At 33.8% G+C, this 15,676-nt stretch overlaps 1 protein-coding gene across 3 annotated transcripts in view; it reads left to right on the plus strand.

Moving 5' to 3' along the window:
* The window catches only part of Rap1gds1 (Rap1 GTPase-GDP dissociation stimulator 1), a 171,215-nt gene that overhangs the window by 113,505 nt on the left and 42,034 nt on the right, over positions 1 to 15,676 (plus strand). For 2 of the 3 annotated variants that reach the window (XM_063247320.1, XM_063247321.1), the window contains exon 5: positions 3,301 to 3,447. The exons of the other annotated variant lie outside the window; for it this stretch is intronic. In XM_063247320.1, coding sequence (XP_063103390.1) covers positions 3,301 to 3,447 — 147 coding nt within the window. The remainder of the gene's footprint in view (positions 1 to 3,300; positions 3,448 to 15,676) is intronic. 3 annotated transcript variants of the gene reach the window in all.

Raw genomic sequence — 15,676 nt, forward strand, 5'->3', positions numbered from 1 at the left:
GTTTCCCTTTTTAAAAACTACCATACCACATCTGTTAATGGATATTAATCACTTTGTCCATTAGGTTATTTAATAAGTTAATCATAAAGTCCTTACCTGGTAGTTTTAATGTCATTCAGTATCATTTGTTGTTGTTTTTTGGTAATCTTTTCTTCTATGCATCTCAGTTTTTTATTGAATGCTGAACTTTACAAATAGAAGAACAGTAGGGATTGAGATTAGCAGCATTCAATCTCTAGAAATGAGCATACTTTTATGTTGGGCTTTTAGTGTGTAGTAAAAGTCAGACTGAGTCAGGATTTGGCTCATATTTTATTACTAATCTTAATATCATGCATCCCCTTCTTAAGATTCCTCTAGTAGTAGTCTATTCTTACCTTGTGCTTGGGGAAGGAGAGTACAAGAGGGCTTTTCTTAGTGGTGTTTTTGCCTTTTTCTTCAGTCTCTCAAGTCACCACTACAGAATGTAACAAGGCTGAAGATATTGGTGGGTTGCACTTTTTCCTCTGGGTGAATGTCATTGTGGAAAACTTAAGTTTTAAAGTATATTTCTAAAGGTGACAGTTTAGAGTCCTTCATAAATTAGATTATGAAAATATTTTGATTACCTGCTATGAAAAGGCTTAAAAAATGAGCCTACATTCAGAGATATAAAAGTTTAGGGTAAAGACGCTTGGAAATTATTAAGTGATCAGTGATGATACCTATTTGAGTAGCATAATATTAAAGTTACAGAATTATTTTGACTATAGAAAACCAATTTATATGGACTTGCACAGTAACTATTCTAATGTATTAAATTATGTCACTTTTTTAAAAGGTACACATTTTCTTTTGTTTAAATTCTATTAAATACTCCTATAAAATATTCTCTCATCTTATTTCTGTGGCTGTTTTGTCAACAAAAAAAATTGCAAAAATTTTCCTATAATGTTAGTTAATATTTTCTGAACTCAGGTAAGTGTTATTGTATTATGTGCTTTGTTTTTCTTTTCCTCTCCCTCTCTAACTTTTTAATAATTGCTACTATAGAGATTGAGTTTGTGCTCTGTAACCAATTTATGAAGTCGTAAGTAAAGAGCTTTATTGGAGACAATTCACGCATGAGATAGAGTAGAGAAAGTGAAAATAAGTATTGTTTCTGTGAAACACATATACGTCATTGCTTTCTAATTGTAGTTAGATTCTTGTTTTGAACTTTGCAGATTAACCAACTTAGTATTGATAGGAAGTTAACTTAGCTTTTTAAAATTCACTGCAAAAAGACTTCACATGGTTTCTAGCCCTAGTTTTCTGTCTTAGTGTCCTAACATAAGAAACTAAAGATTAGTTTACCTATTTTCTAAGATTTCTGCGTCCAGGTTTTAAGTATGTATTATATATGCACATATGTATGTATGTATATGTATGTGTGTGTGTGTATATATATGTATATGTTAGTATTGATACAGGGAATCACTCAGGCCTTCATGCTTGCCAGGCTGGAACTGTACCCCTAAACTGTGTCCCTGGCACAGTTTATATTTATATTTTGAAAGTCCATATTTACTCACTAATGAGAATCAAGTATTTTTTTACTTTTGCAATTTAATGATGGGTTATTACCATACATTTATGTTATTGAATGTCTGTATGTTTTACTGAGACATCTATACACAGATTACCCAATAATTTGAATAATTTATGTTATTGGAAAACAAAACTCTGGAAACCAGATTTCTAAATGAGGTTTGAACTGTGTTCTCACTAGTTCATCTAACTAGGTAGTCTAGTAGTATAAGAATTTTGTGGGGGGCTGGGGATTTAGCTCAGCGGCATAAGCGCCTGCCTTGCAAGCAGGCAGTCATGAGTTCGATCCCTGGTACTGATAAAAAGGAAAAAGACAAAAAAAAAAAATTTTGTGTTATCTTTCTAGCTAATTCACATAGAGTTCTGTTACGCATCTGTAGAAAGATAGAGTAAAACTAAATGAAGATGGTATGAAGCTAAGAGTTTCTTAAAATTTTTCAAACATGAAGCTGGTATATCTGAGTACTGACCTTACTTTTAGTCCTTAGGAAAGTTAGAATTTTTCATTGACTATCTTCATAGTTACAATTCTTTTGTGAGCTATTTTTTGTACTTTTGTTATACTTCTGGAGATGAACTGCCCATTTTATCAGCCAGTCCCAAAATTTAGCTGTTGAGCAATTGAAATGTGACTGAATTACCAAATGAGTCAATTGCTGTGCAGTGCTTGGCAAGCACAAGGCCCCAGGTTCGATTCCTGGTACTAAATAAATACATAAAAAACTGTAACTCTGAGCGTAGAATATACTTGTATTTTGTAGATTTACTACACAGGAAAGAATGTAAAATATTACATTAATTATATACTGACTGCATGGAAGAATACTATTTAAAATTAATTTCTAACTCATTCTTTTACTTTTTAATGTGTCTAGTAATACACAATACTGCACATCAGTCACACCTGTGATTCATTTCTGTTGGATAACACTGTCTAGAGAGTGTCATATTTAATATAAGGTGGTCAGATTTAAAAAGACATTCTTTTTCTTTTATCTCTTCCCATTTCTTAGTTTAAAGGTTATTCTCAAGCTGTGTTTCTGCTTCAGTGGTTATGATCCTTGTTCTGTGTATGCATTGTATATGCACATATAATCAAAAATACCTTGGACTTTATTTGCTCACTGGTTATAATGCTAAATTAGAATAGTGAGTAGAGAGAAGGAAAAATGAAATACAAATCAAGAATGAAAAAAGAGGGAACGTCTTTCTGGACAACAAAAGAATTCCATTTAAAAGATTTTAGTATTAATTTTTAAGACTTTAATATTAATTAATTTCATATTGTAACGCAGAATTATACTGTATTCCATATAGTTTTCTGTGATAATAGTTGACTTTGAAAACCACTGACATATAATATACATTTAGTGGTTTTCAAGCTGAAGGACAAAAATTTATACTAGTATCATTTAAATCCTGTTTCTCTTTTGTGAAAGTGGTGGTAAATTTCGTATTATAAAATTGGATCTAAAAGAATTCTTTTAGCTCCTACATAATGCCAGGGAGGATGATCTTTTTCTCTTAGAAAGTGGTTGTCTCTTTTCCCCATCCCACCCCATTTCCATGCTTATTTGTTTTGTATTTTCCAGAAAGACAGAGTAGTGCTCTGCTTTGGCTAACTTTCTATTTACAGATTAAGGAATCACAGATACTGTTATGTTTTGTATTTGAAATTGTAAGATACTTTTCCTTTTTGTTTTATTTTTAATTTAACTCTTTGTTTTACAGATGAGGGCAGGAGTGCAGTTGACCAAGCAGGTGGTGCACAGATTGTAATTGACCGTTTAAGGTCACTGTGCAGTAGAACAGATCCCGCCAATGAGAAGCTCTTGACTGTCTTTTGTGGCATGCTGATGAACTATAGCAATGAGAATGGTAAACAAAACTGAAAATTTGCTTTCTCTCTGGGGGAAAAATTAAACGTAATCTCTACTGTAGCATACAACAAGTATTTGAGGAATGATGAACAAAGGATTCATAAGTGGCATAAAAAATTAATAGTTAACTCATACTAAGTTACAATATTTCAAAATCACAAAATGGTCTAATTTGCTAAATGGGACTAATATTTGAAGAGTTACCCGTGTTAGAAAGTACCAAAGCCTAAATTTAATAAGTATGACTTAAGTTTTCTTGCTTTCTTGTTATAAACATTTTAAAAATAATATTAAAAGTAGGTTTGTATTTACTGCTTTATATTAGTAACAGTAAATTTGAAATATAAACATCTTTTAAGAAATATGATTATTTTAGTTGCTACATTTATTGGGAAGAATTCAAAGCAAAAAAAATTTTTTTTTGTCTTTTTCCTTTTTATCAATACCGGGGATTGAACTCACGACTGCCAGCTTGCAAGGCAGGCGTTTATGCCGCTGAGCTAAATCCCCAGCCCCTAAAGCAAAACTTTTAATCTGGCTGTAGAAAAATAAAATTCAAAATAATTGCAGCTAGCTCATTTTTGAAATTAAATAGCCTTAAAAAATAGCAGTTTCTTTTCCCTTTAAAATGTCTTACATCCTAGTCACAAATAATATCAATAATTTTCAGATACCTATATGATTGTTGATGAAGTGAACATAAAAATAAAAATATTAAGACTTTATAATACTTTTATGCCACAAAATATCATTCATCATCTTATATGAAATACTATATGGACCAAACATTCAGACTCCAGTATATTCCCTGGCATGTGTAACACAAGGAAGCTCTTTATGTAGGTTCTTTGGTTTTATAGTTTAGTTGTGATGTTTTTACAGAAATATATTATTTGCATATTGAATGTATTGTTTTATTGTTTACTTCAGGTGTTCACTAAACATGTAGCACTCTTGACTTTTTTCTTTTTCTTTTCTTTCTTTCTTTTTTTTTAACTTTTTTATTCATGTATCCAAAGAAATAATCTCAATACCTAAAAAAGAAAAAAAGTAACCCTTGATGCATGGCTACTAGCATTGGTACCTGATGTTAGTGTCAGTGAGTAGTGGGAAATGTGCCAGAGAGAGGAGCACTTATTTTGGGTAGGAGTAGGGACTGGTGGGCTTCTCTGGCTCAAAGTCTGTGTGGCAGTTAAGCCAAATACTGCCAAATCTGTCTGTTTGGGGGAGCAAGAAGCTGAAAACTCAGTTCCACTGTGACAGGATGTTTAAATGTTGTCTTCTATGTGCTTTTTTTCTTTTTCTTTACACTGTACATGCTAATTAGAAAGTATCTTTTAAGTTGCATCTCGTCTAGAGGTCACCAGTTGTAAATCTCTGATATAAAATTGTCCATAATATATATGAATATAGTGTGCCTTTCAAAAGTGAGAGAAAAAAGAGGCTAGGCAGGCTTGGTAATGCACACTTGTAATCCCTGAGTCCCAGCCTTGAGGGATGCTGAGGCAGATGGATCAGAATTTTAATTCTTGCCTGGGCAACTTAATAAGACCCAGCTTCAGACACTAACAACAGCATAGGGCTGGGGATGTAAGCTCATTGGGAAGGCCATGTGTTCTATCCTCAGTGCCACCAAAAGAAAAAAAGATACTTTTAGGATTTTTAGGGAACAAATGTCACTTTTAATTGTCATCTTCCTCCTTTTTCTATTCTGTTCAACATGAGCATCTTTATGTGTGAAGTGATTCTTTTGTTTGCTCTGTTTTATTATTAAACATTTTTATTGTTGATTACTTATTTTTTCTTTAAAGGTGCTTAAAGACTTAATATTGGGTCTGCTTTGCTAACTTTAGATCATTTGATACTGGTCCTGTCTACCGAGATGAGTTACTGAGAGCAGAAAAAAGTAAGGCTTTTAAAAGTGACACTTGAAGTTTCCTTTTGTGTGTGCTTACTAATTTTAGTACCCAAGGCTCTTTTAATTTAAGTAGAATATATGAGGAGTAAATATCTTCTTTTCATTCCTGCAGAAAAACTGGCTGCCTTTGTGCCCAATAACTTAAGCTTTACCCGTTGTTAGAGAGTTTCTAGCCCTCAAGATAAAATATTTTAAATATTCAAATAAAGCAGTACTGAAATATATCACAGAGATCCTCCAGCATAGTTTCCCTCAAGGAAATAGCATATCCAGTTTTTCAATCCATTAAATTAAATAGGGAATAAAATGTGTTTCTTAAACATGAAAAATAGATATATTATGAAAATAATATTTCACATAAAGGCATTTATGTATCATTTGAAAAAAACGTGTGTGTATTGATGTGTAATTTTGTTTTGTTTTGTTTTGTTTGTCTTTTTTCCTTTTTATTGGTACCGGGGATTGAACTCACGACTGCCTGCTTGCAAAGCAGGCGTTTATGCTGCTGAGCTAAATCCCCAGCCCCTGATGTGTAAATTTTTAACTAGCCCAAGACTTGATTTTTAAGCTGTTAGTTGGATGAGTATATCCTTTCGTTTCTGTATTGAAGAAGTAATTGAAACAAAGTGTGGAATGTCTGAGAAGTAAAAATTATAACTGCTTAGCCAGAGAAGTTGTATCGGTAATTGTATGAAATACTTAAATAGGATGAAAATAACACCTTGCTTAATACAAATAATAAAATTTATCCACTTATGCACAATTTAAAAGTTTTAGTAATTCTATAAAGAAGAAACTCAGCCCTTTAATTATGGATATTTTATTTTCTTAGTTTCGGTTACCGAAAACTGAAAATAAGATTTTATTGTGTCCTTGACTCAAACTGAGGTTATATCCTGATAAAAGCCATCACAAGTGGAAAAATATTATAAGTCAAAAGTGCACTTAATCTGCCTAATCTACTGGACATCAGAATTTAGTCTCACGGTAGGCATTTGCATTGGTCATGTGGGTAACTAGGAGTAGTGGCTCACTGCTTATGCTGCCCAGCATCACAAGTCAGTATCATGCCATATAGCACTAATCTAGAAAAGGATCAAATGTGTGTTTAGATTAAGTGATTAAGTATGATATCTCCTGAATGTGTATTGTTACTGTCTTAAGATTTAAAAAATCCTAAACCCAACCGTCATATCACTCAAACATAGCATTACAATATTTTAACTCAGAAAATAATTACTTTCTCATATATTAGTATTATCTAAAATTTTTGGTAGGCTTGTTTCTTGTGGACAGCCAGCAGAGGCAGGGGACCCAGCCAAGTCCACCTCTACCTGCCATCCACCACCATCAGAAAGCTTGCTTCCTGTGGGCAGCCTGTGCAGGCAGGAAGACACAGCCAGACACTCCCTGCCTGCGGCCTCTGTCATCACAAGGCTCACTTCCTGAGGGCAGCCAAGTGAGCAGGGAGACTCAACCAGATCCAACTCGACTTGCCAGATGCTGCCATCAGAAGGCTTGCTTCCCATGAGCAGCCAGCACAGGCAAGGACATGCAGCCAGGTAAGCCCTATGCTCTCACAGACCACAGTTGGAGACCCTTGCTTCCTTCATGCAGTCATCACCCACTGAATCAGACAAGCACACCCCTGTGTGCCTGCCACCATCACAGGAGTCTTGGGGTAGACACACAGGCTGAGAGAAAAAGCAGCCCCACCTTCATGTACCCCTCGTCATTGGGGAAGCCCCAGTGTTGCTGCACAGGTCTGGAGAAGCCTGTGCCGCACCTTGCTACCTCTCTGGGAACCTGGGGTCAGAGAAACCCAGATGTGTGTCCCATTCCCCTGCACACAGAGGAGCACCCAGCGTGGAAAGTGCCTGGGAAGAACCCAGGAGAATGTCAAGACAAAGGAGCACAAGGCAATCTCAGACCTCCAACCCACACAAAACAAACCTGGGAGATACAGTCATGAAATAAAATGGAAGTCACACACCTGAAATCTCCAAGAGGATAGCAACTGAAGTAAAGAAACAACTTCATGAGACTGTACAACTAGTCAGATCAGAAACAATGTCTCAGATAAAAGAAGAAATCACAAACATACTGAAAGAATTGCTTAGCATATCTAAAGAAGACATAGATAAAAGAGAAGCATAGGAAAATGGTGGAAACCTTGAACAATATAGGAAGGAATTATAATGCATGAAATAGATTCAAAGAGATATCCAAGAAACTAAAAAGTCAATTGAAAGCTGGCAGAACCTCTTGAAAGAGACTAAAGATAAACTTCCAGACTTTGCTGACAGGATTGCATCTAGTGATTGTAAAAGATCTCTTAAAAATAACAAGAAGCCAGGAAATAATCCAGTAGCCGCAAGATAATGCAAAGAAAAATAATTAAGAGTGATAGGTATCAGTGAAAAAGCACGGGTCAACACAAATAAAATAAAAATGCTATTTATAGAAGTAATAGTAGAAAGCTTCCCAAACATGGGAAAAGGATCTGGCATGCAGATAAGTAAGGAATACAGAATAGCCGTAACTCCAGATAGCCATAACTAAAGTAAATCTGTACCCAAACATAAAATAATCAAGATCCCAGAAATTCAGCACAAGAACAGAATATTACAAGCTGTTAGAGGAAAAAAAAAAGATCATCTATAAAGGAAAACCTGTAAGAATCAGGGCAGACTTGTCAACACAGACCATCAGGTCAGGAAGAGTTTGGAGTAAAATGTTTCAGATCCTGAAAGAAAACAACTTGCAACCCAGATTGATGTAGCCTGCAAAATTGTCTTTGAAAACTGATGAAAAAATACAATACTTCCATGATAAAGAACAACTGATGCAATTCATGACCACCAAACTAACCCTACAGAGAGTGCTGAAGTATACTCTAGAGAGAGATATAAGCTGACCATGGTTCCAGGAACAGCAGTAGAGGAGGATCACCAAAAAAAAACAGGCAACTGAATGAAAGAGAAAAGTGGAGAGCCAACAACAGGAGGACAGCAGGACAGAGACAAACCAATGTATGCCGGTTGTAACCATCAATGTAGGTGGCGTCAATTCATCAATAAAAAGAAACATAGAGTACCTTAAGAAACAAGATCCATCAATACACTGTATAAAAGAAACATATTTAACGCCAAAGGAAATTCATAGACTGAAAATCAAAAGAGAGAAAGCAGTTGTTCCACATGACAGAAGACAGAAATAAACCAAAGGTAATTTGCCCTTCAACCACAGAATGGATCAGAAGAATATGATATTTTAATACAATGGAAAGCTACCCAGCTGTAAAGTATGATAATCTTGAAGCTCTTGAAGGTGAAATGGATGCAACTGGACATCATGTTCTTAAGCAAAATGGTTTGAACTCCTATGGGTAAACCCTAGCATAAAAAACAGAAGAAGTTAGTGGGATTCAAAAAGCACAATAGATATTATGAAAGTTGTAGTAGAGTAAATATCCAGGAGGAGAAGGTGGTAAGCACTGTTAATTTCTTATTATCTTTACTTGAACTCTTGTGTCCTCATAATTTCGTTAGGTATGGCTTTGTTATGTCTTGTTAGATTTTACTGTGTCTGATGGTATGGGCAACTATTTTGAAGAGAACAAGATGTATTATGATAACCATTTTTGATTTCCTATTATCTTATTTTGAAGTCCTGTACTTTCATTCTTTAGTTGGTTTTATTTTGTTTTGTTTTGTTTGATTTTAGTATGTGTGATGACATGAACAGCTATTTTGAAGAAAACAAGATTATGGTAGCTATTGTTGATTTCCTGTCATCTTGATTTGAAGTCCTATAATGCTATTACTTTTTTATTGTTTTTATTCTGTTCTCTTTTGTTTGATTTTATTATGTGTACTAGTGTGGACAGCTATTATAAAGAAAATGACACATTAAACTAACCATTGTTCATTTCCTGTTACTTTGTTTTGAAGTCCTGTAATGTTTCTTTTGTTTCAGTTGATTTAGTGTGTTTTCTATTATTTAATTTCTTTATGTGTGAGGGTTTGAACAGCTATTTTGAAGAAAACAAAAGGCATTTTTGTTGTCATTGTTGATTTCCTATTGTCTTGTTTTGAAGTCCAGTAATGGTTTCATACTTTTGTTTTGAATGGTTTTATACTATTTTGTTTTGTTTGAATTTATTGTGTGCAAAAGTATGGACAACTGTTGTGAAGAAAACAAGAGATATGATGGCAGCCACTGTTAATTTCCTTTTGTCTTTTTTGAAGTTTTGTGTTGCTTGTATTGTTCTATTCTGATTCAGTTTGTTCTGTTTTATTCTCTTTAAAGCAAAAAAATGAAAATTTTTATTAACAAAATCAATACTTGGTAAAGAAATACAGTATTGGCAAACATTTTCTTTAGTAAGTTAGAAGCATTGTAAGCTTACCCATCAGTTTGATATTTCTTCTCTAGGTAGATGGCAGTAGCAGAAAGTGGCATTGAAGACAAGTAACAAGATCCACAACAATAATAATTTCCTGCAGGTGATCCACAGACTTAATAAGCCTGTATTATGTACACTTGCAGATTGATCACAAGTTTGAGTGGATACAAATCCATAATCTTAAAAAACAGGACTTAAAAACCAAAATCTATTTTTGGTTACCATTGTTGTATACTTGGAGCCATAACTGGAAATAACTTACCAAAAACTCCAATTGAGGGTTTAATGTTTTTCTTAATACAGTTATGCTACAAACACAAAATGGAAGGAAAAGTCTAACTAAAGGAATTTTTAAATGATGGTGAGCAGTGAAGACTGCAGTTGTTTTGCATAAGCTGTGCTATAAAAATAGAGACAAATATGCCATCAGAAAAAGGAAAAATGAATGTCTTCATCTAACCTATATTTTATGTGTACATAACGTAGGCATATATTTATACATACGATTTCTACAAATTGTGCTAACTTTTCTTTAATATCTTAATAACATCTTCCTACTGAAAAACTTTTTTATGGATCCTGAAATATATCTAAGATGTCTTCATAATAATTCGCCCATTTATTTGCTTACATGGATTTAATGATAACCTAACTGTGGTTGAAGGGAGGCTATGTGTGTGATTTAGGAAATGTAACTCCTGGCGTGTAATTTTTGATAGTATTATAACTGAATTTAAATTTTAAGCTTAGTACTTAAATTCAGTTGTTTCAAATAGTTGACTGAAGTGTTTTCTGTCACCTAATCTAAGCATCCTTTCATGTCTAGTTTTATCTGTTATATTTTCTAGAATTTCGCCTTTTTAAACAGCATATAAATTTTACTAAACCCCTACATCTGTTACTTGCTTTGGTTTGGTTTTCTTCATACGTAGAGGTAGGAGTAGAAATGAATAGGAAATGATGCTAATTTAAAGCTAAAAAACACTTTGACCTGAGCTACATTTTTATCTTTATGTTTTGGTATTATTTTATTATGGCCAATAAGGAACATTTCGTAGATGCTACATGTTTAGACAAACTTCACATGAGTGAGGAACTATTTCTCTCTCTGCCCCTCTCTGTCTCTCTTTCTGTCACTCGCTCGCTATCTTGTGTTCTTGTGCTCTCTCTCTGTGTAGTTACCAGGGATTGAACTCAGAACCTTGCACTTGCCAGGCAGGCACTTATGCCACTGAGCTAAATGCCTGGCCCCTAGAAACTATTTCTAGAGTTTACTTCGTGTTTGTAGAAGACAAATGCTATTTCCATGTATTTTCTAAGTACCAGAATCTTTGTGTCTAACCTTAAGTTTAAAAAAAAAAAAAGTACTTAATTGTATCTTTGCAATCACTGTTTTCTTCTGTTATCAATTTTTTCCAGTGTAGTATTTTAAATGTATTTTGTCTTCTTTTTGTTGTTGTTTATGAAAACTGAAGAGCTGTATCTTCAAGTTCACTTATTTTGAAGCTCAGCTTGAGTAACTGTTAGTTTTTCAGTATTACTTACTTTTCTATGGTTTGTTATTTACTTTTGTTGTTGTTAATATCACTGAGTTTCTGCTGTGTGTTCAGAGCTTTCTGCAGGAATAGATTGCTTTCATGAAGTTCTGCTATAAATGCATTTTAAAAATTGGTTCTTTTAAAAGACCAGTTATTCTAGTGCCTATTTCTAAGTCTACCTGCTAAATTTAAACAGACTACTTAAGCTTTTAGTCATAATTCTTAAAACTATTACTAAAAATACTGTTACTTATGGACAGCTTGACAACTTGGTTTTTAGTAGAGCTATAAAAGTACCTCCAAGGGCCTGGGATATAGCTCAGCTGCATAGTGCCTGCCTAGCAAGCACAAAGTCCTAAATTAAATTCCCAGCACCAAAAAACAACAAAAAAAGAAGTACACATTCCACATGGCTAAATCTCATTTCACATGGCCAGGTATTTGCATTAATATTTAGCTTTTATTTTACCTTTTTATTCGTTGTCATAGAATGAATTTCTGAATGCCAGATTCTAAAATTTTATTTCATAAAAATGAAATAGTTATTGTAGTTATTCTGTCAGTGGTTTTAGTGGCTTGGCACTTAAAGTTTGCGTTATGTTATTACAGGACTAATAGGTTTTTTTAGCATTACCAGCTTTGAGGTTGCTCCTATAAGTAGGACAGCCCATTTTGCACTTTTACACTGTAAGGGTGCCCACCTGAAACTGAGGACTGTGGAGGATCAATGAAATTTATAATTCCTTATTCTCTAACATATTTTTTTCCCCTGTAGTTGCTGTATGCATAGATTGAAGATGATTAGTCATAGATGTTGGACATAGTTATCACAATTTCCCTTCCTATGAAAATTTGAGGTGACAAAGTTATTTTGAGTTTTTTTTATTTTTAACTCACCTTCACAAGTCATAACAAATTTCCGAATTAGAATTTTTATCAAAAGATTCATTGCCTGAATGGAATACCTAAAATGTATGAACAATTCTAATACTTTTGTTCTGAATCCTAGAGAGACTTTTCTATTCTTCTTTGATTTAATTGTTATATTGCTGTAGTTTTCACCATCGATTATTGCTGCATTTTAATATTGATATATGTACGTTACCATTTCAGCTGATTTATAGAACTTCAATATATGAAGCAAACAGGGAGGTTTTTCTCTGTACTTAAAATGCTTACCTTTGTTTGAAAGTGGTGGGTATTAAGACAGTAACAATGTGAAAAGTTAGGTCTTATTTTCATTATAGATGTTAACTAATTGAAATACAATGGTATCAAGTACATAAGAGTTGATCACGCACAAATTATGTTCCTGAAATGCCATTAAGCTCTTTGGCCTTATAAGAATTGAGTTTAGGGCTGGGGATTTAGCTCAGTGGCTTAAGTGCCTGCTTGGTAAGTGTGAGGTGGTGAGTTTGATCCCCATAAACTCTACCACCACCACCAAAAGAAAAAAAGAATTGAGTTGAAAGCCAGAGGGTGAATAATACATTAACCAAATGTCAGTGCGTCTGTAACGTAGGCCATTTAAACAGTCCATTCAATAAGGAAATGGAGAATATCATATGAAAATTAATATTTATAAATGCTTTAACTAAAAGTAAAATCTTATCAATACTGAATTGCTTATGTTTGGTTCACTGGTAAAGCAGTTAAATAGTATTTGAAAAACTGGCATTAGCTAGAAACCTCCAGTCTTTTTGATATGCCATATGTATCTTGTTAACACAGTTTGTACATTATAAATAACTTGTATGTAATCCTGAAGTCTAGAAACTAAATCAAAATAATTGCCCAGTGTAAATGAAGTTTTTCTTTTATAAGCCAATAAGGGCTATTTACATTTTTAAATGTATATTTGTAAGTTATATATATGAAGATGTAAATTAACCTAGCATTTAACTTAGTTTACTATGCTAAACTTTAGCCTTGCATTTAAGATAGGCATGGCCTTTATTTCAGGAATGCTATGTAAGCAGAGTCTGGTATTTATTTTTTCCTTAATAAGAGGTGCTTAAACATCTGCTATCAGTAGTTCTTTTAGGGGAAAAAACATGGATTTTAACCTTAAGGACCAATTTACTTCTGAGATTAAGGCATGGAGTAAGAGTAGATAGATCTGTGGAGGTTTCATTATAGCAGTATTCACTATGACAAGAGTTGATCAGTAGTAATTAATTTAACCTGAGGTGACTATGGGGCCAATTTCCTACTAGATTAAGATAAAATCCCGAGGTGACATTGGATTTGTTCTCAATGTGTTAACACTCTTAAGAATAATAAAACTCATAATATTTTGCTTTGAGTTTTTTATTCTCACTAATATACCTTGATTTGCTCTTTCTCCGCCTCTCCTTTTTAAAATATCTGTGTATTATTAAAGTGTATAAAAAACAGTTGATTATAAATACCTGTAAGTAATCTTGTTTTATGTACTAAACATGAGGTTCAGAATAAAACTTTACTTTCCTGATCAACCTATAGATTACCTCAGTAATCAGAAACTGAAAAGGAGAGCAACCTGCACATTTGTGTGCCTGGTGGAGTGAAGAATAAACTCAGGACCTTTGCACTGAGCTACCACCAGCTGCTTTATTTTTTGTTTGTTTGTTTTTGGTTTTTTTTGGCGGGGGGGACACTGGAACTTGTAATCTTTTTGACAACCTACCACAGTGCTGGAATTACAGATGTGCACCAACATGCCTGGCTTTGTGTATAGGTTAGTTTTTAGCAGTGGTCATCCCTCTCAGTGCCTGCATTTAAAATTTCCTTTTGGTATAACAGAGCTAAACTTGTTTAAAGTCCAAAGTCCCAACTCACTGATTTCTGATTATTTCTGATTTTCAGTTTTATACCCCCTCTTCGCAAATACAGATGTTCCATTAAGTCAGAGGTAGTCTTTAAAATGCTCAAATGTTTTTAGTCAATTTGGATAACGATTTTTCATCAAGACTTAAGATTTGCTTATTTTCAGTGTTTCATTTAGCTGTAGATGTGATTCAGTAAATTCAGTAAATAGCAATGTCATAACTGTACACCATGAGTAGTATACATATGTATGATGTACTGTAGAAAATGTATTTTGAATTGTGTTTTGTTTTGACACAGCTTCATTCTTAAATCGATAAGGTTAATAATCTTTTAATGCTGTCGGGACCATAAGAATAAATAAACATACTGTAATCTTAAGAAACTTACTTTTAATAATTGATCAACATAACTTCAGTTGAGTTGTTCAAATTCTCAGCATACTTTCCTGGACCTAGAATCTAGTCTGTACCAATGTTTTAAACATAGAACTGAAAACTCAGGGGAAAAAGGTTCCTCAACTTGAGATCTTCTCTCCAGATCTCCATTCTTTGGAGTTTCCATGAGTGACCTGAAGAACTTGGAACCATTGAGATTCAAATGTAGGTAGGTAAGTGTTCACACCAGCGCATGCGTTGATTGCCTTATCTCTCTCATATATGCCTCTGTATTGCACCCCCTCAGTGCCTTTCTTCTCTTCCTCCCATAGATCATGCAGGGCCACTGTCGTCTGTATTTGGTCAGTGTGTGTTTGTGATGTGTGTCAGGAGCAGCTTTGTAAGTCTTCAGACATTTACAACATAGCATTATCTAAATACTGTCTTCCACATTTTATGTTTGCTGTATTGGGCCTGGGGGTGCATTTTTGTGAGTTGCTGTTTATGAGCTCTGAAAAACATTATCCTGGAGTTACCTCATGTTTGCTAAGGGATGCCAAAGTCTTAGTCTTGCAATTGTTTCATGTATTCTCTCCAGTATGTTTAGATTATTTAGAACTATTTCTGGTTCTAAGACTTTCTTCCTGTTAGTCTTTCATTTAAAAATAATATTCTTTAAAAAAAATTCCTGATTTCATTCATAATAGAATGGATGTCAGTTGTTATCCTTTAAAAAACATTCACAAAATTGTGATTAAACTAGTTATTTGCTTTTATTGGTAAGAATTAATACTAACTTATTCCACACAAATAGGATCCCTTCTTAAGTTAAAAAATTTTAAACTACTTAATGGTAACATGTTAAATTATAACTTAAACTTGGCAGCTAACTAAATCTGGAGCATTCTATTTGGCTCAAGTAGAACTCTGTTCACATAAGCAAAATGAAAAGTTTAGATGCTTTATTAAGGTAATTTCTCTCAAAATATCTGTGCCCCCAAAATCTGATATTCTATCATGCTTTTTTTCTTTTTTTTCCCCCCTATTGTACGTGCCAACCACATCTTTGAACCTAGAGAATGTGTTTTGCATGTTCTCTTTCCCTCCTTATCATGTCTCATAAAAAATTAGATAATCTTTTAAACAGTCATTATTAAACTTTGGTCTCTGTAGTGTCT

The sequence above is a fragment of the Cavia porcellus genome, unplaced genomic scaffold (assembly GCF_034190915.1).
Source record: "Cavia porcellus strain 051 isolate PalLab524CR breed Dunkin Hartley unplaced genomic scaffold, mCavPor4.1 scaffold_4, whole genome shotgun sequence".
Lineage (NCBI taxonomy): Eukaryota > Metazoa > Chordata > Mammalia > Rodentia > Caviidae > Cavia > Cavia porcellus.